The sequence below is a fragment of the Grampus griseus genome (genome assembly GCF_964374135.1).
Source record: "Grampus griseus genome assembly, chromosome: 10".
Taxonomy (NCBI): domain Eukaryota; kingdom Metazoa; phylum Chordata; class Mammalia; order Artiodactyla; family Delphinidae; genus Grampus; species Grampus griseus.
In genome coordinates this window covers 23,275,739-23,300,453 of record NC_139004.1, presented here as the reverse complement: position 1 = coordinate 23,300,453, position 24,715 = coordinate 23,275,739, and the positions used below count along the sequence as shown (strand labels likewise).

The 24,715-nt window shown below is 52.0% G+C and overlaps 1 protein-coding gene across 2 annotated transcripts; it reads left to right on the top strand.

Annotated features, from left to right (window-relative positions):
* Window positions 1–1,637: 1,637 nt before the first annotated feature.
* Window positions 1,638–16,482, top strand: ABHD16A (abhydrolase domain containing 16A, phospholipase). Of its 2 annotated transcripts, XM_082663954.1 has the most exons (20): window positions 1,638–1,822; window positions 2,807–2,863; window positions 3,731–3,797; window positions 4,046–4,132; window positions 7,124–7,209; window positions 9,231–9,304; window positions 9,483–9,605; window positions 11,571–11,685; window positions 11,793–11,894; window positions 12,854–12,917; window positions 13,345–13,394; window positions 13,844–13,967; window positions 14,439–14,543; window positions 14,778–14,841; window positions 15,270–15,326; window positions 15,473–15,535; window positions 15,677–15,753; window positions 15,838–15,936; window positions 16,035–16,081; window positions 16,257–16,482. In XM_082663954.1, the coding sequence occupies exons 1-20, from the start codon at window positions 1,691–1,693 to the stop codon at window positions 16,338–16,340; spliced, it is 1,677 nt and encodes a 558-aa protein (XP_082520080.1). In that variant the 5' UTR covers window positions 1,638–1,690; the 3' UTR covers window positions 16,341–16,482. The 2 variants fall into 2 exon arrangements, with proteins under 2 accessions (XP_082520080.1, XP_082520081.1); XM_082663955.1 differs by lacking the exons at window positions 1,638–1,822; window positions 2,807–2,863; window positions 3,731–3,797; window positions 4,046–4,132; window positions 7,124–7,209 and adding an exon at window positions 8,900–8,945.
* Window positions 16,483–24,715: the final 8,233 nt, after the last annotated feature.

The following is a 24,715-nucleotide window of genomic DNA, read 5'->3' as shown; positions in this document are numbered from 1 at the left end:
CCCGTGCTACACAACAAGAGAAGCCACCGCAACGAGAAGCCCAAGCACCACAACGAGAGTAGCCCCCGCTCACCGCAACTAGAGAAAGCCCGCACGCAGCAACGAAGACCCAATGCAGCCAAAAATAAAGAAAAAGACAAATACCATATGATATCACTTATAGGACACAAATGAATTTATCTGTGAAACCTACTGACAGACATAGAGAACAGACTTGTGGTTGGGGGTGGGGTGGGGTGGGGTGGGGTGGTGGGAGAGGGATGGATTGGGAGTTTGGGATTAGCAGATGCAAACTATTATATATAGGATGGATAAACAACAAGGTCCTACTGTGTAGCACAGGGAACTACATTCAATATCCTGTGATAAACCATAATGGAAAAGAATATGAAAAAGAATGTATCACTTTGCTTAAAGCAGAAATTAACACAACATTGTAAATCAACTATATTTGAATAAAATAAAATTTAAAAATAAATTCAGATCTAAACAGAAAGAAAAAGTAATGGTTACTCTTGGTGGGGTGGTAGCAACTGGTAGTGATCTGGAGAGGGTCTTCTAGATGCAGTAATGATGTAATGATGTTATCAGATTCCTGATCTGGGTGATGACTACATGGACATATTCAGTTGGTGCATTTTTCTCTATATGTGTTTACTGCAATGAAAAGCTAAAGAGTTTATATATTATGTAGGTGTAAGGTACTAAAAAAAATAAAACAAACCTCTATATCTATCGAGAAACAGAATATTACCCTTTCAGCCAAAGATCCTCTATGCTGTGTAACAGTATTATAAATTTCCTCTTTATCTTTCACATACTTGATCATTAAATTTTAAGTGTTTTTGAATTTTGCACTATGGTGTCATGTTGTATGTAATCTTCTGTGGCTTTCTTTTCTCCACTCAACATTATGGTTTTGAAAATTGTTCACGCTTAAGTGCAATAATTCATCCTTTTTTTTTTTTTTTTTGCGGTACGCGGGCCTCTCACTGTTGTGGCCTCTCCCGTTGCGGAGCACAGGCTCCGGACGCGCAGGCTCAGCGGCCATGGCTCACGGGTCCAGCCGCTCCGCGGCATGTGGGATCTTCCCGGACCGGGGCACGAACCCGTGTCCCCTGCATCAGCAGGCGGACTCTCAACCACTGCGCCACCAGGGAAGCCCCATCTTCTTTTTTTTTTTTTTTTTTTTAAACCAGTATTTCACACATCTTAACAATACTGAGTCTTCCTATCCATGACCATGGCGTAGCTCTCCATTTACTCAAGCCTTTGTTTACCTCTTTCAGTAATTTTTGTAATTTCCTTCGTAAAATCTTGCATTTCTTTCATTAGACGTGTTCCTAGATACCTTTTTTGTTGCTCTTGTCAAACGCTCCTTAACCCCTCTTTCACACTGTCGCTCGAGAGTCTGCCAATATTAAGGGGTAGAAAGCAGTGACTTAACTATGTCTGATAATATTCTAACTCTCCGCGATCCAAACGCCTCCAACTAATTTCTGACTATTGCAGTTCCCGTAGCTCCAACTACAAGAATCCATGCTGAAAGGGCGCTGAAAATATCTCAACTCCGCGCAAGGCGGAGCCGGTACGTGCTGACGTCAAGGGCACGCAACACCTTAGGGTCCGGGGGAGGGCGGGGCCAGCAGGGGGACCTGCTGCTGAAGGAGCAGCGCCCCGGGCCGGGGCCATGGCGAAGCTGCTGAGCTGCGTCCTAGGACCCCGGCTCTACAAGATCTACCGGGAAAGGGACTCTGAAAGGGCCCCGTCCAGCGTCCCTGGGACTCCAACTTCAGTCACTAACCCCCCTTCCAGCTCCTGGGTGAGTCGAGCTCTCCCCTGGTTAAAAACATAGTATGGCCCAAACCCCTTTGCGGCCTTTGCTCTCCAGAAGCGCCCATTATTGGAAATCGGGGGAGCCTGCTTGTCAAGCTAGTTGTCCGCAAAGTCTGCTCTCTTTGTGCTTCCTCGGTTAAAGTCACGCCTGTGGACTGGTCGCCTGCTGTATCGCTGTTATCCAGTGCTTTCTCATTCCGACTGCCACTCCTTGCTTTTTTCCTCTCGCGACCCCTCAACCCTGCCCGTCTTGCTTCATGCCGGTCCCAATTGACTCTTAAGTCCTGGAAGAGACCCTGCGCGGATTCAGGAGCTGGATGATTTTGCCATCAAACTCTCGATTTCCTCTTACTCAGTGCCTCACCCGGTTCCGTTTATCTTCCCTGGCCTTGAATTTCAAAATGACTTCTTCAACATATCATACGTCCGCTCTCCCCCACCCCACCCGCAGCCTACCTTGGAGACCCCAGGATCACTGCGTTTATGAAAACCTGGGTGGTGGTAGGCTGTGTCCCTAAATGTTCTCTTTTTATCGGTGGTCTCAGATTATGTTCATTGCCCTCTACAAACTGCCCACCGCCAGCCACATTCTCTTCCTTAATCAGACGACTCTCATTTCCAATGCTCTTCTTTCCCTCTTAAAGTTGTCATGATGTCTTTCCTTCTCTACCTCTGTCCCCATAGGCACACAACCCATTTGAAACTGGGTTGTGAAAAAGAGCAAAAGTCGTCCAATGCTGCTTTCACTTTGCTTCCAAGTCCAGTGCCCTGTGTTTGTTCTCAGGGTCTGGAGTAGGAAATCAGCTTCTGAGTCAGGGTGGGGAAAAGGGGCTTCCTACAGAGCCAGAGATGTCCTAGGAGAGATGACTCGGGGGGCTAGAGCCAGAGGACACACATCAAGGCCTCTAAAAGGGAAGGTGGGGGACTTGTCAATGAGCAGCATCCTTAATTCGGCCATCTGTTTTGGCAGGATACGTACTATCAGCCCCGTGCCCTCGAGAAACATGCCGACAGCATCCTGGCACTGGTATGTCTGCCCTGGCATCTGGGACTGTTGCATCTTTTCAGACCCAGCTGCCCTCCTGAACTTTCTTCTCCCCAGACTAGGACAGGGCAGTGCCCCTGGGGGTGGGGGATGCTCTGGGCTCTGCAGCAGACATCTCCAACACACACACACGCACACGCACACGCACACACACAGAGATAGCTCTCAAGCGCACATACTTGGTACTCTCCTTTGGCATGTGCACTGCTGTCTCTGGGGCAGCCTGAGCCATGAGGAAGCTGCGTTTACTCTTGGGACCATCTGCAGGTGCGGAGTCCTGCAGTCCCCAGTGACCTGTCCTCCCTGGCATCTAGCCTCTTTGGCTGCAGAGACAGCTGTTCTCTCTGGCAAGGTTCCGATGGTGACATTTGTGCATCTCTTGGGGACCAGGCCAGGGGCTGTCCTGAGCAGGGCTGATTGAAAAGGCTTGATTAACTTGAGTAGAAAGAGAGACTGGCCTTTAAATGTGATGAAATTATGTCCGGAGATGATTAGGGGAAGAAACTAGAAGCTGTACCTAGTTTTCCAAGCCTCTGTTATGCTCTGACACACTGCCTTCAACAAATAATTGAGCACCTACTGTGTGCATGGTGTCATGCACAGAATAGGTACTTGATATGATATCCCTCACGTTATCCACTTTGCTCAGAGCCAAGGCCTGGAAATGGCAGACCGGGGTGTGTGTGTGTGTGTGTGTGTGTGTGTGTGTGTGTGTGTGTGTGTGTGTGTGTGTGTGTGTGTGTGTGTGTGTGTGTGTGTGTGTGTGTGTGTGTGTGTGTGTGTGTGTGTGTGTGTGTGTGTGTGTGTGTGTGTGTGTATTGATTGCTTGTCCCTGTCTTTCTGCTACAGGCTTCAGTCTTCTGGTCCATCTCTTACTACTCCTCTCCCTTCGCCTTCTTCTACTTATACAGGAAAGGTCAGTGTGGTTTCAAAGGTGGTGGGACAGGAAACGGGCAGGTCATTCGCAGCTGAGCCAATCCCCTAATGAGGAAAGGGGACCTGTGATGAGGATGGCTTGGCTTCCCTCTTCCATCAGGTGTCTTCTTCCTCTGAGGGTGTGGCTGTCCCCAAAAGAGGGTGTGGGGGGGAGGCTGGGGCTGAACTGCGAAGAGGAGCTGAGGGCCAGTGGGGAAAGCTTCTCATAGAATCCCTCTCCCCCACCAGGTTACTTGAGTTTGTCCAAAGTGGTGCCACTTTCTCACTATGCTGGGACACTGCTTCTCCTGCTGGCAGGAGTGGCCTGCCTCCGAGGTAGGTGGAGACGGAGACCGGCTTGGATCTATCCATCACTGAGTAAATATTCATTAAGTACCTTTGCAAATATAGTTCGGTGCTGGGCCCTTGAAGGGAAGTAATTAATGGCCGAGACATGATCTTTTCCTTAAAGGGGTTGAGTTGTAAATATGAACAGATAATTAGCAGAAAGGTTTGCTATTATCTAGAAAAGATGCATATACCCTACAACAGTTCCACATATATCCATGTGTATGTTTGTGTTAATCCTTAAGTGGACTCCATGGCCCCTAATAGCAGGATGGATAAATACATTAGAGGTTATAGTCCTACAAGAGAACACCAGAGAGCAAGGCAGATGAACAAGCCAGAGTTACACCCAGCTACACAGATGAATCTCACAGATATAATGTTTTTGGGTTTTCTTTGGCTGCATTGGGTCTTCGTTGCTACACGCGGGCTTTCTCTAGTTGCAGAGAGCCGGGGCTACTCTTTGTTGCGGTGCGCAGGCTTCTCATTGCGCTGGCTTCTCTTGTTGCGGAGCATGGGCTCTAGGCGTGCGGGCTTCAGTAGTTGCAGCGGCATGCAGGCTCAGTAGTTGTGGCGCATGGGCTTAGTTGCTCCGCGGCATGTGGGATCTTCCCGGACCAGGGCTTGAACCTGTGTCCCCTGCATTGGCAGGTGGATTCTTAACTACTGCGCCACCAGGGAAGTCCCCCACAGATATAATGTTGAATGAAAGAAGCTGGACACCAAATAATTTATGCAGTATGTTTCCATTTACATAAAGTTCAAAAGGGATGCATATATAAGTGGCAAAACACTAAAGAAAAACACAGTCTTGGTTATCTTGAAAGTCAGGAGAGTGATAACCTGGGAGGGGGCGGGAACAGGCTGGGGAGGACTCCTGGTGGGAGGTGGCTTTGTGCTCTTTCTTGACCTGGGTGATCGGCACATGAATGTTTGTATTCTTTAAACTGAATGTATGTTTTATGGACATATGTTATTATCTCACAATTTAAAAATTGAAGAGACAAACCAAATCAGTGCCCTCTGGTGGGTGTACTTGATGAAAACCAGGTGAGGGGGATGCCTAAGAAGGGAGTGGTGGGGTCAGGAGCTGGACGGCTGCCGTTGGGTCCAGTCCGGGGTGAGGACCTTCTGCCCATGGCGCTGGGCTCCCTGCTCCGAGAGGCCCTCCCTGACCACCCTATCTGAAAGTCACTCCCACTCCTCAGTTTTGTCTTAATTTTACATTTTATTTATTTTTAATTTGGGGGAGAAATTAAGTACAGATAAGTCCATAAAACAAAATATCAGAAAGAACTAAAATGCTTATGTTTTGTGCTACTGCTTCAAATACCTTTTGTCAATAAAATACTAAAGCATTACAGGGTTGGCGTTTCCATTGGAATCTTCCTCAGCCCCATGTTTCTCTTTCCCCAGAAATAACCATTGTCATCTGGTGTGTTTATTTTTCCCTAGTCCATATTTTTATACTTTTACAAAATAGAGACCTCATTCCATCACATCAAAGCTGCTATGAGTTGTAAATGCATACCGATTTCAGTTTTCAAATGTGAAAAAAAAATATGAACCTTAGAATCTGTGCAATATGATAAGTATAGACAAAATAGAGCATTTTGGGGGACGCATTTTACATTTTTGCACAAATGACATCACTCTATCCAAATCACTGTGCAGCTTGTTTCATTCTCAGTATTGTTTGGGGGCTCTACCCTTGATGATACATAGCGTTCAAGTTCATTCTGGTTTTATTTTCTTTATAGCCCTTATCCCTCTGAAATTTTCTTGTTTACTCATTTATTGTCTTTCTCCAGCCCCACCCCATCCCCAACCAAAATGCCAGCTCTTTGAGGGCTGGGACCTGTGTGTCTCGTTTCCTGCTGTCACTCCCATGTCGGAACAGTGCCTGGCGCATGACACCTGTCGGGTCAGTGGGAGCAGAGAAGTCAGGGCTTGAGATTCCTCAGCAGTGAAGGGAGAGCAGATGCGATCGCTGAGGGGCCAAGCAAAGAGAGAAAAGGGCTCAGTGTTGAGAATGACTTTCAATTCAGAGACAGAAGAAGGGAGGCAGGGGAGGAGCAGCCCAGGAATTGGAAGGAGGCAAAGATGGACCCAGGAAACAGGAGAAAGGAATCTTGATGTATGGGAAGAGTGCTGAGTGGCACAGTTAAAAGAGAATGGGGGGACTTCCCTGGTGGCGCAGTGGTTAAGAATCCGCCTGCCAAGGCAGGGGACACGGGTTTGAGCCCTGGTCTGGGAAGATCCCACATGCCGCAGAGCAACTAAGCCCGTGCGCCACAGCTACTGAGCCCGCGTGCCACAACTGCTGAAGCCTGCCCGCCTAGAGCCCGTGCTCCGCAGCAAGAGAAGCCACCACAATGAGAAGCCCGCGCACCACAACAAAGAGTAGCCCCCGCTCGCCGCAGCTAGAGAAAGCCTGCACGCAGCAAGGAAGACCCAACTCAGCAAAAAATAAACAAATAAATTTACTAAAAAAAAAAGAGAGAGAGAGAGAGGAAGAATGAGGACAGGAAGGGGACTCGGATGCAGTGAGTGAGGAAGTAATATGGGGCAAGAGCAAGAGCCGTGAAGCCAGATGCAGGGAGTTAGAATATGCAGAAAAGAGTTGGAAAGGTAGCATTGGAGAAGGGAGGAGGGAAAAGGAGAGAAACCCAGTGTTAGCAAGAGTGAAGCCTGAGGGCACGTGACAGTGTTTTAAGACTGGGAAGAATGAACATTCTGGAGGGTGGAAGGTCTATAGTCTAGGAAGAAACAAACTGGAGAAGTTAGGGAGGGGAAGAATGCCCTTGCCGGCCACTGGATATGGAGGAGGGGCGTCGGCCCAGGTCTCCTATTTCCCCAGATCCGGGGCCCTCTGTTCCTTTTCCTCTCACTTCTTGCCCATCTCGGATTCCCTTCCTGAAACTTACTTGTCTTGCTTCCCAGTTTTCCTAACACAGTTTCCTATCCTCTCTCCACCAGGCATCGGCCGCTGGACCAACCCCCAGTACCGGCAGTTCATCACCATCTTGGAGGCAACACACAGGAACCGGTCTGCAGAAAACAAGGTGAGACCCTCAACTGCCTCCGCAGAGCACCGGCCCAGCTTCTGCCTGAGCAGGGAGATGTGTTTTGCCACCCGCCACGCTGGGCGTTTGCTTGCACATGGCTGGATCCCTTCTCCCCTCCACAAGGGAACTGTCCCCCTGAGGAATTTTTCCCCCCTACCACTTCTGGTGGAATATCCCACTAGAATAATCCTCCACCCTCCATCTGCAAGAATTGCCTAGATGTGGAAACATTCACAGTGTTTCTTAGAAGGAGGTCTCCTCTCTATCACAACAGCTCATTCTGTAAATGTTTGTTTATTTTTGCCGTGTGCGTTGAACAGTGTGCTAGTTTTGTTCAGGGATGGGACAAGACAGGCAGGTATGTCCACCCTTGTGCCCAAGAGCACAGTGTGGTGCCAGGAGGGAGAAAAGCTAGGGCAGAGTGTCCTTGGAGTCGTGCCAGCCCAGCCAGTGCTGGAGTGTGATTATCTCTGAGAAGGGGCTTTGGGGCCCTATAAAGCTCTCTCCTGTTACACAGGGGTTTCTGGGATCAAACAGCTCTGACCACCATCATCGTATTGCTGTTTGCTCCACACCTCCACTTATGGAGCTGCGTAAAGATGTTCCACCATGCCGCTGTCTGACGCATTTTGCGTACACCCTTTCTAATCCTCACAGCAATGGCGTGAGGTGGCATTATTACCCTTATTTTTTTTTTTTTTTTGCGTACATGGGCCTCTCCCGTTGTGGAGCACAGGCTCAGCAGCCATGGCTCACGGGCCCAGCCGCTCCGCGGCATGTGGGATCTTCCTGGACCAAGGCCTGAACCCGTGTCCCCTGCATCGACAGGCAGACTCTCAACCGCTGCGCCACCAGGGAAGCCCTATTACCCTTATTTTTATGTCTGAGGAAACAGAGGCAAAAAGAGGTTACAAGACCCAAGCAGAGTCATAGAGCAAGGAAGTGACTAAGCCTGTGTTTGGGTCCAGGTCCAAACAGAGCTTGCCTAAAATTTGCTTCCCTTCATTTTGTTTTGTTTTTCCATTTACATTTTTGTAGAATTTTTCTATTGCTCTTTCTTAGTCCAGTTATTTTTGTAAATGTCAAAAAAAATGTCTGTGACAGAAAATAAACTATTCTCAAAGTGCTGGGAGCTCTGGGGGCGGGGGAAGAAATACAGCAGAGTGGAAGACACAACTCTCACTGCCCTCAAAAAGCATGTGGACTGGGCTTCCGTGGTGGCGCAGTGGTTGAGCGTCCGCCTGCCGATGCAGGGGATGCGGGTTCGTGCCCCGGTCCGGGAAGATCCCACATGCCGTGGAGCGGCTGGGCCCGTGAGCCATGGCCGCTGGGCCTGTGCGTCCGGAGCCTGTGCTCCGCAATGGGAGAGGCCACAACAGTGAGGGGCTCGTGTACAGCAAAAAAAAAAAAAAAAAAAGCACGTGGACTGACTCAGTGGGGTAACCGAAGGCACAGATGGTCTGGGTGGCATCAGCAGCCCGTGGCTGCAGGAGTCGAGGGAAGGGAGGTGCCCGTGAGGATGGAACAGTCAGAGAGGCCTTGATTCAAGTGGTGGCCCAGGTGCAAAGGGGCTACCGTGGGTGTGACTTCTCTCCTTCCCTCTCACTAGACATTTTGATCCTTCAAGATAGAATCGTGTAAAGAACCTAGGTGGGGAAGGGAGCGTGACCAGCCAACAGGCTCCCCACCTCCTCCCTCAGAAGCTCCAGCACCTCCAGCGCCCCCTCCTGGGGGTGAGTCAGTCTTAGATTTTAGAAAAGCGAAGAGTGTTAGGTTCCTCTTCTGGATGCGGGCAAACAGGCCAGAGTTGATACCTGATAGGGCATCCTCTCTAGCCTGGCTTTTCTGGCCCCGGCAGAACTTTCCATCTGCGGACCGGAGGGTGTTGACCTCTGCTTGTCTCCCCATGATGGGTGGGGGCCGGTCCCCTGGATGGTGGGAGTGTTGAGGGTGGGTAGGCGGGCATCCCCACGACTCCCCTTTTCATCCCCTCCCCCATCTCTCTCCGCCCACCACAGAGGCAGCTCGCCAAGTACAACTTTGACTTCGGGAGCTGGCCAGTCGACTTCCACTGGGAAGAGCCCAGCAGCCGGTGAGGCCCCGGCTCTTTCGCTCCATGCCTGCTCTGTCCCCCACCTCCACCCCTTCTTGGGGTCTAGGGCCCGCCATCCAGCGCCATCTCCTCATTCCTGCACCCACCATCCTACAGACCTCAGACGCGCAGCTTGCTCTCCTGACCCCATCCTCCCCTGCATCTTTCCATTCCTCAGGAAGGAGTCCCGGGGGGGGCCTTCCCGCTGGGGTGTGGCCCTGCTCCGCCCGGAGCCCCTGCACCGGGGGACTGCAGACACCTTCCTCAACCGAGTCAAGAAGCTGCCTTGTCAGATCACCAGGTGCGAAGCAGCAGGGAAGAGAGGCCAGCTGGGGTAGAGGGAACATAGGGTGCAGAGGCCCCAGGACAGGGCGCTCCGCTGTTAGCTGACTGTCATTTATTGGGCTTACTGCCATGTACATTGTATTATTTGTAGCAAAGTATTTAGTTTTTATCCACATCTGTGTGTGAAAAAAAGAGGTTCAGAGAGATCCATAGTCTCACAGGTGGTGCATGAAGAGCTGGGATATTAACACAGTTCTGTCTGACACAGCAGCTCTTTCAGTGAGGCTGAGAGGGAAGGGTGAGGTTATGGGTGGGGCGGGGACACACAGCCTTAGCTGCAGCACGGTCTGATGGCAGCTGCGGCCCTATCCTGGTCCCGCTGCTCCTTGGTTTTTCCACTTCGAGGCAGCTCCAACTTCTGCGTCCATGAACAACCTGCCTCATAGAGTTGGTGAGATTTAACATATTCTGAAGGGCTTCCACCTTGCCTGGGTGCCTGAGAGCATGAGGTGGAACCTAAGGAAATCGTGGTTGTGGGTGCTGGTGATGTCTGAAACGACAACAGTGACCACAGCGGCGCGGCCAGTGTGGGAGTTTTCTGTTGCTGGGGCCTAGGAGGCAGGTTGGAGGATACCAAGGAAGTGGATGGACTTAGTGGTCAGTTGTTGACTGTGTGCTGATTGATCAGAGGGGCGAGGCAAGTTTGAGGTTTTGAGGGGGGATGCTGGACGGGGTTGTACAATGTTGTTCTGGGGACAAATCCTACTTCGGGATTAACTGGAAGTGGTTAACCATCTTTTTCAGGAACAGCACCTATCACATCTCTTTTTTCGATTTATTTATTGATTTTTGGCTGCGTTGGGTCTTCGTTGCTGCGCGCGGGCTTTCTCTAGTTGCGGAGAACGGGGGCTACTCTTCGTTGTGGTGCGCGGGCTGCTCATTGTGGTGGCTTCTCTTGTTGCAGAGCACGGGCTCTAGGCACATGGGCTTCAGTAGTTGTGGCACGCAGGCTCTAGAGCGCAGGCTCAGTAGTTATGGCGCATGGGCTTAGTTGCTCCACAGCATGTGGGATCTTCCTAGACCAGGGCTCGAACCCGTGTCCCCTGCATTGGCAGGTGGATTCTTGGCCACTGCGCCACCAGGGAAGCCGCCTACTGCATCTTTTGTGTCTAGATTAGTGTATTTGTGCAAGAAATATTTATTAAGCCCCGGAGTACTTTTTGCGAGGCTCTTGGCACCTACTACATGGCAGATACCGGGCATATCGCAATGAACAGTATTATTTATTTGGGGACCTAAATAAATACATTAACAGAATCATAATTGTTAATTAGTTTGCTTTTACTTATATCAGTATACAGAAAGTATTATCTCATAAAACTTTCAATGTTAATATGTGCATATATGTGTACTAGGCCACAATATAAAGTATTTTAAAAAGGTTGCAGTAGGGCTTCCCTGGTGGCACAGTGGTTGAGAGTCCGCCTGCCAATGCAGGGGACACGGGTTCGTGCCCTGGTCCGGGAAGATCCCACATGCCACGGAGCGGCTGGGCCCATGAGCCGTGGCCACTGAGTCTGCGTGTCCGGAGCCTGTGCTCCGCAACGGGAGAGGCCACAACAGTGAGAGGCCCGCGTACAGCACAAAAAAAAAAAAAAAAGGTTGCAGTAAAAAAAGTTTGAAAAGGGAGGGACTTCCCTGGCGGTCCCGTGGTTAGGACTCCACACTTTCACTGCCGAGGGCATGGGTTCAATCCCTGGTCGGGGAACTAAGATCCCACAAGCCACGTGGCACAGCCAAAAATCAAACAAACAAAAGTTTGAAAAATTGGTGCATATATTGTTTCGTTAAGTCCTGAAAGAGGCAAACGAAGCTGTGAAGGTCAAAGGTGAAGCCGGCCCCAGAGTCTCTGAGTGCTTGGGTTGGGATGGTCCCTGGGCTCCACTGTGTTGGAGGTTCATTAACCCCGTGTTCCCCACAGCTATCTGGTGGCACACACCCTGGGGCGCCGGATGCTGTATCCGGGCTCTGTGTACCTGCTCCAGAAGGCCCTCATGCCTGTGCTGCTGCAAGGGCAGGCCCGGCTGGTGGAAGAGGTAAGGCTCCCTTGCCCCTGACCCCCCCCCCGCACAGCCCTTCTTCCCCCACCCAGGAATGTGGCCTCCTGCCCCTCCAACTTGGCCATTGCATCTCCCCCACTCAGTGTAACGGGCGCCGGGCAAAGCTGCAGGCCTGCGACGGCAATGAGATTGACACCATGTTTGTGGACCGGCGAGGGAGAGCTGAGCCCCAGGGACAGAAGCTGGTGAGAGGGCACAGGGAGCCCAAAGGTAGAGTGTGGGGAGGGCAGTGGAGGTTCTAGAGATCTCAGTTCTACAGCAGCCCTAAGGAAGCACAGTGGGGATAATCCCATCTCCCAGCTCCGCCCTAAAGACCTCTTGATGTAGGAAATCCCTGTGATAGGGAAATAGATGGAGGAGTTGACACGCAAGGACCAAAACGTCATCATCGTAATAGTCACCACTTAGCACTTACCACATGCAGGGCATATGTTTGAGCCTCACAACAGCCCTGTAAGATAGGTACCATTTATATTAGCCCATTTTACAGATGATGAAACAGAGGCACAGAATTGCTTTTCCAGGTCACACAGTTAGTGAGTGGGAGAGCTGGGATTTGAGCCCAGGCAACCTGGCTCTAAAATCTCCTGCGCCCATGAAGCAGCCCTGGAAGGAGCACTAAGCCAGCAGCGCTGGGTGCTGGGTTCTAGTCCCATCGCTGCCCAGATGCCCTGAGGGTCTACCCAGGCCCCACCATCCCTGAGCTTTGGCTTGGGGCACCAGTAGAGTTTATCTGACCATAATTCTGGAGCCCGAGAGGGAGAGGGAAAGCGATTGGCATACCACACGAAAGAAACAGTCACAGAAAAAAAGGACCCCAAAACTAGAAAGGAAAAAAAAATCCATAATCCCATTCCTGAGAGATGGCCACCTGGCAGTCTTCCAAGGAAGAGTGGACACTGTGCTGGGGGGTTGAGCATTTCAAGTTGGATCATTCCTCTTCCTCTAAGGGCCCAGTTTACTAAGCATTTGCATCCACTTTGCCTCTCACTTTACGGACTTGTGAAATGAGAAGTTTCTGTTCTCCTTGGAGAGAACAGGAAACGTGCCCTTTCCTCTTTCCTACAAAGCTCCCACAGGCTGCCCTCCCTGCCGCTAGTGGGATTTTTGGTCCCAGCTTGGCTCCTTCCTGCTTCCCCTATAGGTGATCTGCTGTGAGGGGAACGCGGGCTTCTATGAAGTGGGCTGCGTCTCCACACCTCTGGAAGGTAGGCCTATGGCTCAGCCCTCTTATCTCTGCCCCTTGGAATGGAATGTCCCCACCTTCCCACATGGATATGACCTCCCAGGGCCTAACCACTTTCTCTGGGTGAGGTTTGAGACCCCTGCCTTTGGGGAAAAGTCTGCTCCCCACTTGCTTTGCTAACCTTGCATCCTTCCCCTAGGGCTGTGTCCCTAACCTTATTATGCTCTTTGTTCTGTTCCCCGGACCCAACAATCACATCTCTCTCCCTTCTGCTGCCTCAGAACCTTTTTGTCATCTTCCCATTCTGGGAAGGCTTGGAGTTCTTTGCCTTTTGAGTTGGGTGTTTAGAACTCCAGTGTCCTTCTGCTCCTTCCCCCAGAGCTGGGGGCAGAGAGTGGGGGGGGGGCGTGGACCATGAGGTCCCAGCCCTTCTTCCCCCTGTGTTACAGCTGGATATTCAGTCCTGGGCTGGAATCATCCCGGCTTTGCTGGAAGCACGGTGAGACCTTCTCTGAAATCCCTTCTTTTTCTGAGTTATGGTCTGTCTCCCTCTGGTCAGCCACTGGCGTTAGGGAAAGGGGTTATATGTTTCTGTAGGGTCTCCCACTCACCTGTGACCTGGGCACCAAGGGCAGGGAGCTGCAAGCCTCCTCCTCTCACCCTGGGGGCTTGGCAGGAGGGGAGGCAGTGGATCTTGCTGTAAACGACTGGTTTCTAGAGAGAACAGCCCCTCCCACTGCCCTATTCTTTTTTTTTTTTTAGTGCCACTGACAGGCGTTTATTCTTCCATTAGAGAAGCGCTCTGAATTGTCTGTTCAGAGCTGCAGCTCCATCTTCGCTGTCTGTTGCAGCGTAGCTGCAGGAAGGGTCCCTGCTGGGAGGTTGGGGGGCGATGGGCAAGCGGCCTTTTGTGCTGACCCATTCCTGCCTTTGCCCTTCTTCCTGCAGGGGGTGCCGTTCCCACAGAACGAGGCCAACGCCATGGATGTGGTGGTCCAGTTTGCCATCCACCGCCTGGGCTTCCAGCCCCAGGACATCATCATCTATGCCTGGTCCATCGGCGGTTTCACTGGTACCAGCCTCCCTCCTCCCCCCCTACTGTAGGCACATTCAAACCATCTCTGTGTCCCCCCAGGGGAGGTGGGGACATGCACTGGTGGCCCAGGAGCGGGGTGGAGGCCTCAAGGAGGAGAGGTGGGACGGGGGTGGGATCTCTGAGTGCGTCTGGAAGAAGCTCTCCTTTTTCGCGTACACTTCACATTTCCCTCCACCCTTGTGCCCGATTATTAAAAGGAGTGGACTGGGGTCCTGGGGTGGTGACGTCAGGGAGTAAATGTCTCCTCTGGTATTGTCTTCAGTGCATTTCACTGTTCTCTCTCCGTCGTCTCCGGCAGAGCCCTGGCTGAGTGAAGTGAGGGGTTAAGGAGAGACCTGGGGCTCACTTAGTAGGCAGGATGGGGTCAGCCTGTAGGATCCGTGGGACAAGGGTAGGGGTGGTGGGCCTGCCCTTGGTCCTCACCCTTCTTCCCTGTCCTGGTACCAGCTACGTGGGCAGCCATGTCCTACCCAGACATTAGTGCCGTGATCCTGGATGCCTCCTTTGATGACCTGGTGCCCTTGGCCTTGAAGGTCATGCCAGACAGCTGGAGTGAGTGCAGCTCCCAGGCTTGCCCTTCAGGAAAGAGGTGGGCTGGAACTGGGAGATGTTCTAACTGGAGATGGTTCCCCTTTCTGTGGGTGGGGAGTAGGTCACCCCATTGTTGAGAAGCAGGAGGACTCCCCTGTCTGGGGACCTCAGTTTTCTATCTCCATGAACAGTGGGGACCTCGGTGTTGAGCAGGGGCTTTGTCTCTGCTGTCCTTTCACATTGCTCTCACTTTAGGGGGCCTGGTGACCAGGACTGTGAGGCAGCATCTCAATCTAAACAACGCAGAGCAGCTGTGCAGGTGAGGGCGGGCCAGTGTCCAGCGTAGAACACCCTTCCCCCACCTCACCCCCTGTAGAGATGCTACTGGGTGTTCAAATGCTGAAATTAGTACCAAAGTACAAGTACAAGCCACTGCCCCACATTTCCTAGTGGCCTCGCCACCACCACGGCAGGCCCGACCCCTCCCAGCTTCCCTGGGACCCTGGACCTTCTCACGATCTGGCAACCAGTCGGTTCATGCCTGGCCCAGCAGGGACCTCCCAGCAAGGCCTGACTTTGAGCCATGCCCATTCTTAAGTATTCTGACTCTCACCCCTGGGTGAAGGGCTAGCCCAGGGGGCCCTGCTGTAGCAGGGGTAAGAATGCAGCCAGTGCAGGGGTGGGGTGGCCAGTTGTCACCTGTCTCCCCCTCTGAGCTCTCCCTCTCCACTATGCTGTCCTCTGAAGGTACCAGGGCCCTGTGCTGCTGATCCGCAGAACCAAGGATGAGATCATCACTACCACGTGAGTGCCTGGGAACTTCTGCCCTCCTGGATCCCAGAGACAGCCAGGGAGTTGCCCCTCCTCCCTCTGCCCACCAGAAAACCAGGTATCCAGAACCTTCCTCCCCAACCTCCAGCCCCTCCAGTGTACATTCTTCTCACCCCCAGGGTTCCTGAGGACATCATGTCTAACCGAGGCAATGACCTCCTGCTGAAGCTCCTGCAGCATCGGTGAGAGCCAGGGTGTGTGTACGCACATACGCACATATGTGTGTGTACTGACACCAGCGCGGGGAGACAGGGGAGAAGGTTTGGGGATGACGAGTGAAGAGAACTGGGTCTTGACCTCTTGTCCCGGCACTGCCTCCATAGGTATCCCCGTGTGATGGCGGAGGAGGGTCTTCAAGCGGTGAGGCAGTGGCTGGAGGCCTCCTCACAGCTGGAGGAAGGTGAAAGGGGATCTGGTGAGGGCTTTGGTTGGGGGCCTGGCAAAACCAGGTTGCTGATGGGCACTCCTCTCTCTCCATGACCAGCCTCGATTTACAGCCGATGGGAGGTGGAGGAGGACTGGTGCCTGTCCGTCCTCCAGTCCTACCAGGCAGAACACGGGCCTGAATTCCCCTGGAGCGTGGGTAAGGAGTCCTGGGGCAGGAGGAGGGGTTGGGAAGAGCCCAGGAAGGGGGTGAATATCCAGATGCGTGGCCCGTGTTTGAGCACCTCCTCTCTGCAGGGGAGGACATGAGTCCAGAAGGAAGGCGGCAGCTGGCTTTGTTTCTGGTGAGCTAAGGGGTGGGAAGCAGGAAGAGGGTGCCTGAATGGCCAGGGGGCACGTGTGGGGCTTGGGGACAGGGGTACCCTGTAAGCATTGGAAGTAGCAGCTTTTGTAGAGTGGGTAGTGGGTTCGGAGGGTGTCTGTGTTCTGTACCCCACCTGTCCCGCCCTCTCCCCTCAGGCTCAGAAGCATCTGCACAACTTCGAAGCCACACACTGTACCCCACTCCCGGCCCAGAACTTCCAGATGCCCTGGCACCTCTAGGGACCACACTGGGACTCATTCTGGAAGAACGGATGGGAGGAGACACGAGGAAGGACCCTATTACTTGTTATCCTCTGTGTTTATTTTGCTGTTTATAGTTTGTGGCAAGCGGTGAGACCATCCCCCTTCTCACTGTTCCTCTTGCACGTTTCCCCTCATCCATCCGGCAGTACCTAACCTTCCCCAACACACTCCCTGCATTAAATGAATGGATTATTCCTAATAATTAATAAAAATATTTTTTCTACTGGCTGGCTAATTTTGTGACTTCCCAGGTGTCCAGGAAGCCAGGGTTGGGAGTGGGGAGAGTCGAAGCTCCAAAGGGCTGGGCTTTGAGAAACCCCAACTCCGGACAGCCAGTTTAACCCTCCCCATCTCTGCTGTCGCCTCAGGCAATAGCACGAGCTATCCTTGTGCAGTGGGTCCCCAGTCCTCACCCTTCCCTGGCATGCCTAGTACTATCACCACTGTGCAGCCTGCCTAGGCCTTCCTGCATACGACCAGCCCAGCAGACCAAGTTTGCCTCCTGTCGCTCACAACTCATGGCTTTGTTGTTTACAAAATACTCTCTAGCTCCTGATTTTCACCTACTCAGCGATTCTACAGATTTCCAGGTCCAGCCTGCATGGTCTCACCATCAGTCCTTCCAGTTTTCCTTGCTTAGCTCTTGCTCTTTCCGTGGGGAGTGAGGCAAACGGCCTGCTCCCCATGTCTTATGCAGCAAACCCTGCACACCCTCCTCACCATGTCAAGTCTCTCTCTTCACACCCTCTTTGCAATTCAACAAACACAGGGCCTGCCGGGGACCAAGGAGCAGGTGCCAAGGACTCGGGTCTTCCCAGAGCCATACTTTGCCTTTCTGGACAGCTGTTAGAATATTCTTAGTTTGAACTTGAGGAAATTGGTTCCCTATAACTTCCATTCTATTTCCAATCCTTGGACCTCACAGAACAGAATGAGTCCCTTTCCCACCCATCAGTTTGTACCCTGGCCACCTTCTTCCCTTGGAAACCTCTTTTCCAGATGAAATACCCCTAGGTTTACCACCCTGGGTCCACCATTTTGAACAAGATACTTAAGGTGGACCATATTCTGAGGTCCTGGATACAGCCTCTGGTTAATTTCAGTGTCTTCTCCAACCTCAAAGCACAGAGCTCCCCTGCAATGCCTGGGGCAGAGGCTGTCTGCCCTAACCAGCTCAGCAGCTCCTTAAAGGGAGATACACTGAGTCTCCGCTGAAAGGAGTGATCTGAGACTTGTCAGTTGACATGATGCTTCCTATTTGGGGTTAAAAGAGAAGAGGTGGCCACAGCTCCAGAGTGTTCCACCTTTAGCAAATACCGGAGAGCTGATACTGGCACCCCTCTCCTCTGTTCTGCCCTAGGGAGCAAACAGGGTGGGAAGTATGGAGCGTGAAGCTGTGGGAACCAGCTGCATGATTCTGAACCTTGCCTTCCAGAGCCATCAGGACAGTTAGCCCCCTGGAAACCCAAGTCTTTGTTCAGCTAAGGGAACCTCCTTAAATGCAAACACGGGGTGCCCCACATCTCACACCCTAGACACAAAGGACTCCCTCTTCCTGGCCATGGCCATCAGGGACTCTGTTGACCTGCCTCTACAACCACGTCTCCCTCCCCCTTCTTCCTGCACATACTATAGAGAACAGTGGATGCCGTGAGGGGCGCATGGATACCTGAAATGGGTGGGGAGAAGTGAGGCTCAAAATTTGAATTCTGCACCGCGCCACCAAGGAGTCTCAGTCTACCCCCTCAGATTACTCCCTATCTGATAAGGCTCACACCCCCGCCCCCGGGGTGGGACCAGCTCCCCCATATCCACTCCTCACTCTATTTATCAGGGTTCTAGCAGCCTCGGGAGAAGACCAGCTGAGATGCAGACACCACATCTGCTGAGGCTCTGACTCTTGCTGTAGTGGGCACCAGGTGAGGCCTGGACACCCAGGCATCCCAGAGTTGCTAGGCAAACTGGGAGAGGGGATGGAGGCTGGGGAAAAGGAGAGCTAGCAACTGGACAGGAAACCTGGGAAGAAGTGGGCCCCGGGCTGGGCCACCCCTTATCTTACCATGTCTCATTGGCCCAGGCGCCACCCTGCGCTGCTCCCAGTGTGAGGTGCTGGACTCGGCTCTGAACTGAGTGTCTGGGTTGAGGGTTTGCTCCATGTCCCCAGGAGGGGCATGTGTTTCTCGCACTGTCACAAGTGAATGAGGGCCCCGAGGGTGAAAGGCTCCAGAGAGTGGGGGGCCCAGGCGTCGGGGATAGCCAGGTCCCTATCCAACCATCCATCCAATCACCAACCCTTCCCAGCTCCCTCAGGAGCCCAGTCATTCATTTTTTCATTCATTTCTATTCTGATTAAAGATCCCCTCTGTAGTTCCTCTCCAGACTGCTCTGTCGCGGCCACTCCCCTAACAGAACCTGGCTTTCGCCCGGCCCAATCATCCATAGCTCCGCCCCTCGTTCACCCCGATTCTTCCTCTAACTGCAGCGTTCTGTACTAAGGCCCGACCTGCTTTGTTTGGTAATTTGGCTGCTTACCCTCAGGTATCCCTTGTCCGGGGGGAGGGGCCCTCAGCGTGGATTTCTCCAGCCGCTGTTTTCACCAGGACGACAGTTGCAAAGCCCCGCCTCTTCACCCCAGGAAAGCCTCCAAGGAGCCCGTCACCATAAGCCTCCAAGGAGCTTATATTCGAGAGAGGGAGTCAAAGGGCGCTGTGAAATTCCCTTCTGCTTCTCCTTTGCCCACTTTGCTTCAAAAGCAGCCCCCGCTGTCTAATTCTTTTCGTCTATCACTTTGTCCCTCATTCAACCAACATTTATATCGGTCCCAGGTGCTCCTCCCCAGTTCTCCATTACTCTTGACTTTTCTCTAAAATAATTCTCTTATTTTTATTATCCCAAGGCTCTTGGGGTGCGCGCAGTGGCGTGTGTTTTCCTCTCGTATTGCTTCTTTCGCGTCCGCCTTTCTTGGCGTGTCTCCGTCAGTTTCTTCCCATCTTCCGCATCAGCACCCCGAGACCGGATGATTCTTGGATAGTGTTGGGAACACAGCAGGGAACCCTCGGGCAGGGCCCGGCCCCAAATCTTCAGACTGGAAGTTGGAGCAGGTGGTCCGTTCCTGGAAGCCGAGGACTTCCCCTAGCCCACCGACCCTTAAAGCAAAAACCCTGTGTCTCTCACAGAGAGACGGACCTGGCGAGATGCCGACGGAGCAGGCATGGTGGGCCCAGCAGGCCCCCGGCGGGGGAAGTGGATGGGGCGCCTGGAGCCAGTTCGCGGCCGCTCATTGCTTGCTGTGTGGTCTCCAGAATCCGGGTGTGGGGAGGGATGTTAGCGCCACAGTGCGACGTTCCGGGGAAGCCGCGTAGTGCTCTGGGTGTCTGACAGGGCCGGATGCCTGGGTCCCGACGCCGGGCGCGCCCTCCCCAGCCGCCCGGCCAAGAGCTGAGCTTGGGCTGGGGGCCGCCTTCGCGTCTTCCCAAAATCTCTGAGGTGCAGCCAGGCGCGGAGAGCGAGCGCACAGCGCCGGAGCCTGTGGGCGCCGGAGATCAGATCCACCGACCTGCAGCTGAGCTGAGGCGGGGCCGGAAAAGTCGGGCGTAGGGAAAGGCTCTGACTTACCGGAACCCACAGGGGGTACTGGGCCGAGAACGGTCATTGGCGACTCAGGTGTCCTCGCTTTGGGATTTCTGACACGTGTTTCTCATCTTGGAAAATGGTGTCACAATTACCCCCTTTTGCAAGCCTATCCCCCTTCCCTCACCTCACATTCAGTCTAAGTCCAAATCTGTCCAGGCTTTCTTCTAAATGCAGCTCAGATTCGTTCACTTCGCGGCTTCCCTCTCTTCTGCTAGACCAGGCCGCCATCTTGTGACTGGGCTCAGGAATAGCTTCCTAAGTGGTTTTCTGGCCTCAGAAATCTTTTACAAATATAAATTCATCTTGTTACTGCTCTAATGAAACTCCTTGGGTCAGTACTTTCCATTGCCCAAGTTCTCCCTGGAAGCACTCTGCCCGCGCTCCCCGCCCCTCCCCCTTCATTGTCCGTTGACTTGTCTCCCGTACTAGATGGTGTACTCTGTGGGGGTAGTGACTTTGTGCAATATTGTATCCCCAACACCTGATGCAGTGATTGAATGAATGTCTGTTGAATTAATATGAAAGAAGTTTCCCCTCTCATTCCCCTGTTGCTGGGTCCTTGTCCCCATGCCAGTATGTTAGACCCCAGAATGGCCGTGGGTGAGGACGCTCTGTCCCTCTGGCTGTTCAGGCACTGATTTCCACCCCCAAAGGATGTTGCCTCTCCCCTTCGTCTGCGCCACCTTCTCTTCCACCAATATAAGGCCAAACTGGAGGCTGGTGGGCAGTCATGCATGTTATGGCGGGCCCTGCAGGTAGCCGGAATCTGGGCCCCCCCCAAGCCCTGTACATGGTCCTCTTAATAATGCTGGTCCTGATGAGCTTGGCGTTTGGTAAGTGGCTCTACGGGGTCAGACGGGTCTCCTATCCTGCTGGATAGGGAAACCCTGGATAGATGTCTGGGTACATCTGCCAAGGAGATTCAGGTAAACCCAGGCAGGAAGAAAGATGGGATGGGTGGGCTTGGTGGGATAATGCCTGGGGACTGATAATGTACTGATGTTCACTCTGAGGGAGATTTCTGGTGATTACCCCAGGGCTATCTCATTCAACAGCAGTGACCTGAATGGAGATACTAAAGGGAACCTCTTAGAATCTGAGGACAATACAGAATAGGGAGGGTTGGGAGAACATGCCAGATGACAGCCTCAGGATCCACAGTGTAGAACAAGGCTGAATCCAGCCTGATAACCTCACTTGGCTGCAAAGCACCATTGACACAGAAACAAGATCCAAAGTGTTTGCTAAGCATCTGCCTTACACCAAGTGCTCTGCTGGGTCTGGGGACTCATCAACATGTGGTCTGGGCCTGGGATCAGAGGAGGAGGGAGGTGAATAGGAATGCAGTTGGGGAGGGCTTTGGTGGACAAAGTTTAATATGAGTCTGTTCAGTGAGAGAACCACCAAACAAAGAATGTGGCCTTGGGCTGCTTGATGTCTCCTGTCTACACAAAGCTGAGATTCTTCCTGTCCTGTGATGATGCACCCTGATGTTTTCACTTCTGAACATTATAGATTAAGAAAGCGTATTCAAAAGAGTCTGGGGGTTGGGTGGGGACAGTGAAACCAAGTCACAAAGGAAGAACTGTCCTAACAGGGCTGCCAAAAGTTGTAATGGACTGCCTTGGCCTAACCTTTAAAAGTTAGAGGCTTGTAGAGTGCTGGGCACGTTAGCCCCTCAAATATATGAATAAATGAGTGAATGAATGAGTTCCTCATTTCAGGAGGTAAAAGAGCAGAGAATGGAGATTTTTAATGAGAACGAAAGCTTCTGATGTTAGATTAAGCCAGATGGTTCATTAAAGAATTGGTGATTTCATGGTTTTCTGAGATGGGGAGGTAGGAGGGAACAGTGAGATTGGCCAGTCTGGGAATTAGGTGGGTTTGGGGTCAGTGCTTCTCTGTATTCTAGGTGAGTTTGAGCGTTATGATCAAGAACCCCTTCCTCAGATTCATTTAAATAAATACCTAAGCTGCTATCGATGCCTCTTGGAGACCAAGGAGTTGGGATGCCTTCTGGGATCTGACATCTGCCTCGCCCCAAAGGGCAGCAGCTGCATGACTCTGCTCATAGAGAACAGTAAGCTGCCTTCTCCCTTTCGTCGTGGGCCCAGCCCATTCCCGAACTGAGTCTCTACCAGCCTTCTAAGCTGCACCCTAATACTGGTTCCCACAACTCTAAGACACTGTTCCACCACTCTCTCTCTTTCCTTTCCTTTAGAGCCACTCCCCATCTCCACTTCTACTCCCCTCCCCTTCTCGGCTAACCCTCCTCATAGCACCCAGCCTTGTAGGGGACCCTGGGGATCACCAAATCTACTGGCCTTTCTTCAAGCTGCCTTCTCCCCATCTGTCAGCAGTAGTTCCTGCCAGCACCACTCTTCTACATCTTCCACTGCTTCTTTCCAGTCTCCTTCACTGAGTCTTGCCTTTAACTGGGTCTTCGCTAAGTCTTGACCCTTAACAGTTCACGTTCCCCAAAGTTTGGTCCTTAGCTCTCTTCCTCTTTACTGTCCCAGAGGATTTTATCTGCTTGCTTGGCTTCACCCAGCAGGCACATACTGCATCCTCCTAAAACTGAACGTTAGGCCAAACTGTAATGTCAAATTGCCCTCTGGATATCTCCACCTCATTTTCAACTTGCTGGAAATTGACTACATTCCCAGTTCCTCAAGCCTGCTCTTCCACTTGATCCCTCACCTTTTTCAATAATAAATAATAAACACATAACACAGACTCTGTACCCGGCACTGTTCTAAGCACTTACAACCCTCCAAGGTAGGCATTGTTATCCCCATTTTACAGACGTGGAAACAGAGGTGCAGAGAGGTCAGTACCTTACATAAGTCTCCTAGAGGCTGAGCCACAGTTTGTGGTGGTTCCAGAGATGGTGCTCTTGAGAACTGCTGTACAAAGCTGCCTTCATTCAAATCCTTTCATTATACTTTTTGAAACAGCTGATGCATAGATGTGGTTCCATATCAGAGTATTCAAGAAAAGTCTCCCTCCCACTCCTGGCCCAATTCACCCAGCTCTCAGGCATGAATAAGAGAAAACCATTTTTTAAATTGCCTTTATTATCCTTTCTGTGACCTTTTGTGCACATCCCACCCTATACAAATATGCTGTTTACTCCTTTTCACCTCTTTTTTTCCTCCACAAACAGTACCATACTACTGTAAGCACTGTTCTGCAGTTGTTTTTCAAACTTAACAGTTATGGGGGATGTTTCCGTATCAGTTTGTAACCAGCTTCCTGTCCTGCTGCATGGTATTCCACGGCATGGGCATGTCAGAGTTGATTTATCCATCCCCCTACTGATGGACCTTTAGGTTGCTTCTAAGTTTTCACTCTCTCAAGCAGGGCAGCAGTGAACATCCCCGTACATGGGCACAAAGATTTCCCCTCTCTCATATATACAATAGCAGCAGAGATATCCTCTTCTACTTTTTTTAATATAAATTTATTTATATTTTATTTATTTATTTTCGGCTGCGTTGGGTCTTTGTTGCTGCGCGAGGGCTTTCTCCAGTTGCTGCGAGCGGGGGCTATTCTTTGTTGCGGTGCGCGGGCTTCTCGTTGCAGTGGCTTCTCTTGTTGCGGAGCACGGCCTCTAGGGTGCTCCGGCTTCAATAGTTGTGGCCCGTGGGCTCCAGAGCGCAGGCTCAGCAGTTGTGGTGCAGCGCACGGGCTTAGTTGCTCCACGGCATGTGGAATCTTCCTGGACCAGGGATCGAACCCATGTTCCCTGCATTGGCAGGCGGATTCTTAACCACTGTGCCACCAGGGAAGTCCCTCATCTTCTCTTACTTTTTTTTTTTTCTCTTCTCTTACTTTTGATCCATAAAATAAATGACAAACACCTCCTGTCTGCAATCTGACCTCCAATACATCTCCCAACTTTTTCTTACATGGTCCCGCCTGAAGTGCTGGTTCTCCTCACTTTGCTCCACAAGTCCCAATTCACCCCATTCCAGATGTCACTGTATCTCGAATGGCTCTTTCCCACCAACCTTCCCTGGGAAACTTCCACAGAGTTCATGGCTGGTGACTCCCTGGCACTCGCTGGCCTGTCCATTTCCAGGAATTGTTGCATTTTGGCGGTCCAGGGCAGGGTGTGGGGGCAGTGATGGTAAGTCCATGTGGGGTGAGGGGATGGGAGGATTCGGGGCTTTACCTGGGAACTCTGTGTCGCTGATTGCTGCCGTCCCTCCCCAGACAGTGGTTCGGAGATCGTGGTGAGTGACTGCCGCAGCAAGGAGCAGATGAGTGATCGCTCGTACACCCACACTCCTCCAGTGCTGGGCTTCTAGATATTCTCTCGATGCTGCTTCCGGAATTTCTGCAATAACCCTCAGAACAGAATAAAATATGGTCCTTAGAACTTCCATAGAGACCTCTGGAGTAAAAACCGGCCAATTTCCAGCCATCCTCCTGATTTCCACCTGGGGGCAGCCAGAACAATGTCCATCCCCACCCACCAGCCCTCCCTGCCGCCCTCAGCAGCAGCTACTGGACCCCAGTCCTATCTGTCTCTTGGTTGACGCCCCTCAACACCCCTATACCCACTCTGCCCCTTCCCTAGGCTCCCTCTCCAGAATTCTCTGGAGTTTTCCTTCAAGGCCTCAGTCTGACATCTTTCCTCCTGTCTGTTCCCACCTCAAGGATGCCCCTTTGCCCTGCTTTGCTTCTTTTCCCACCATGGTCCTCTCTTGTCC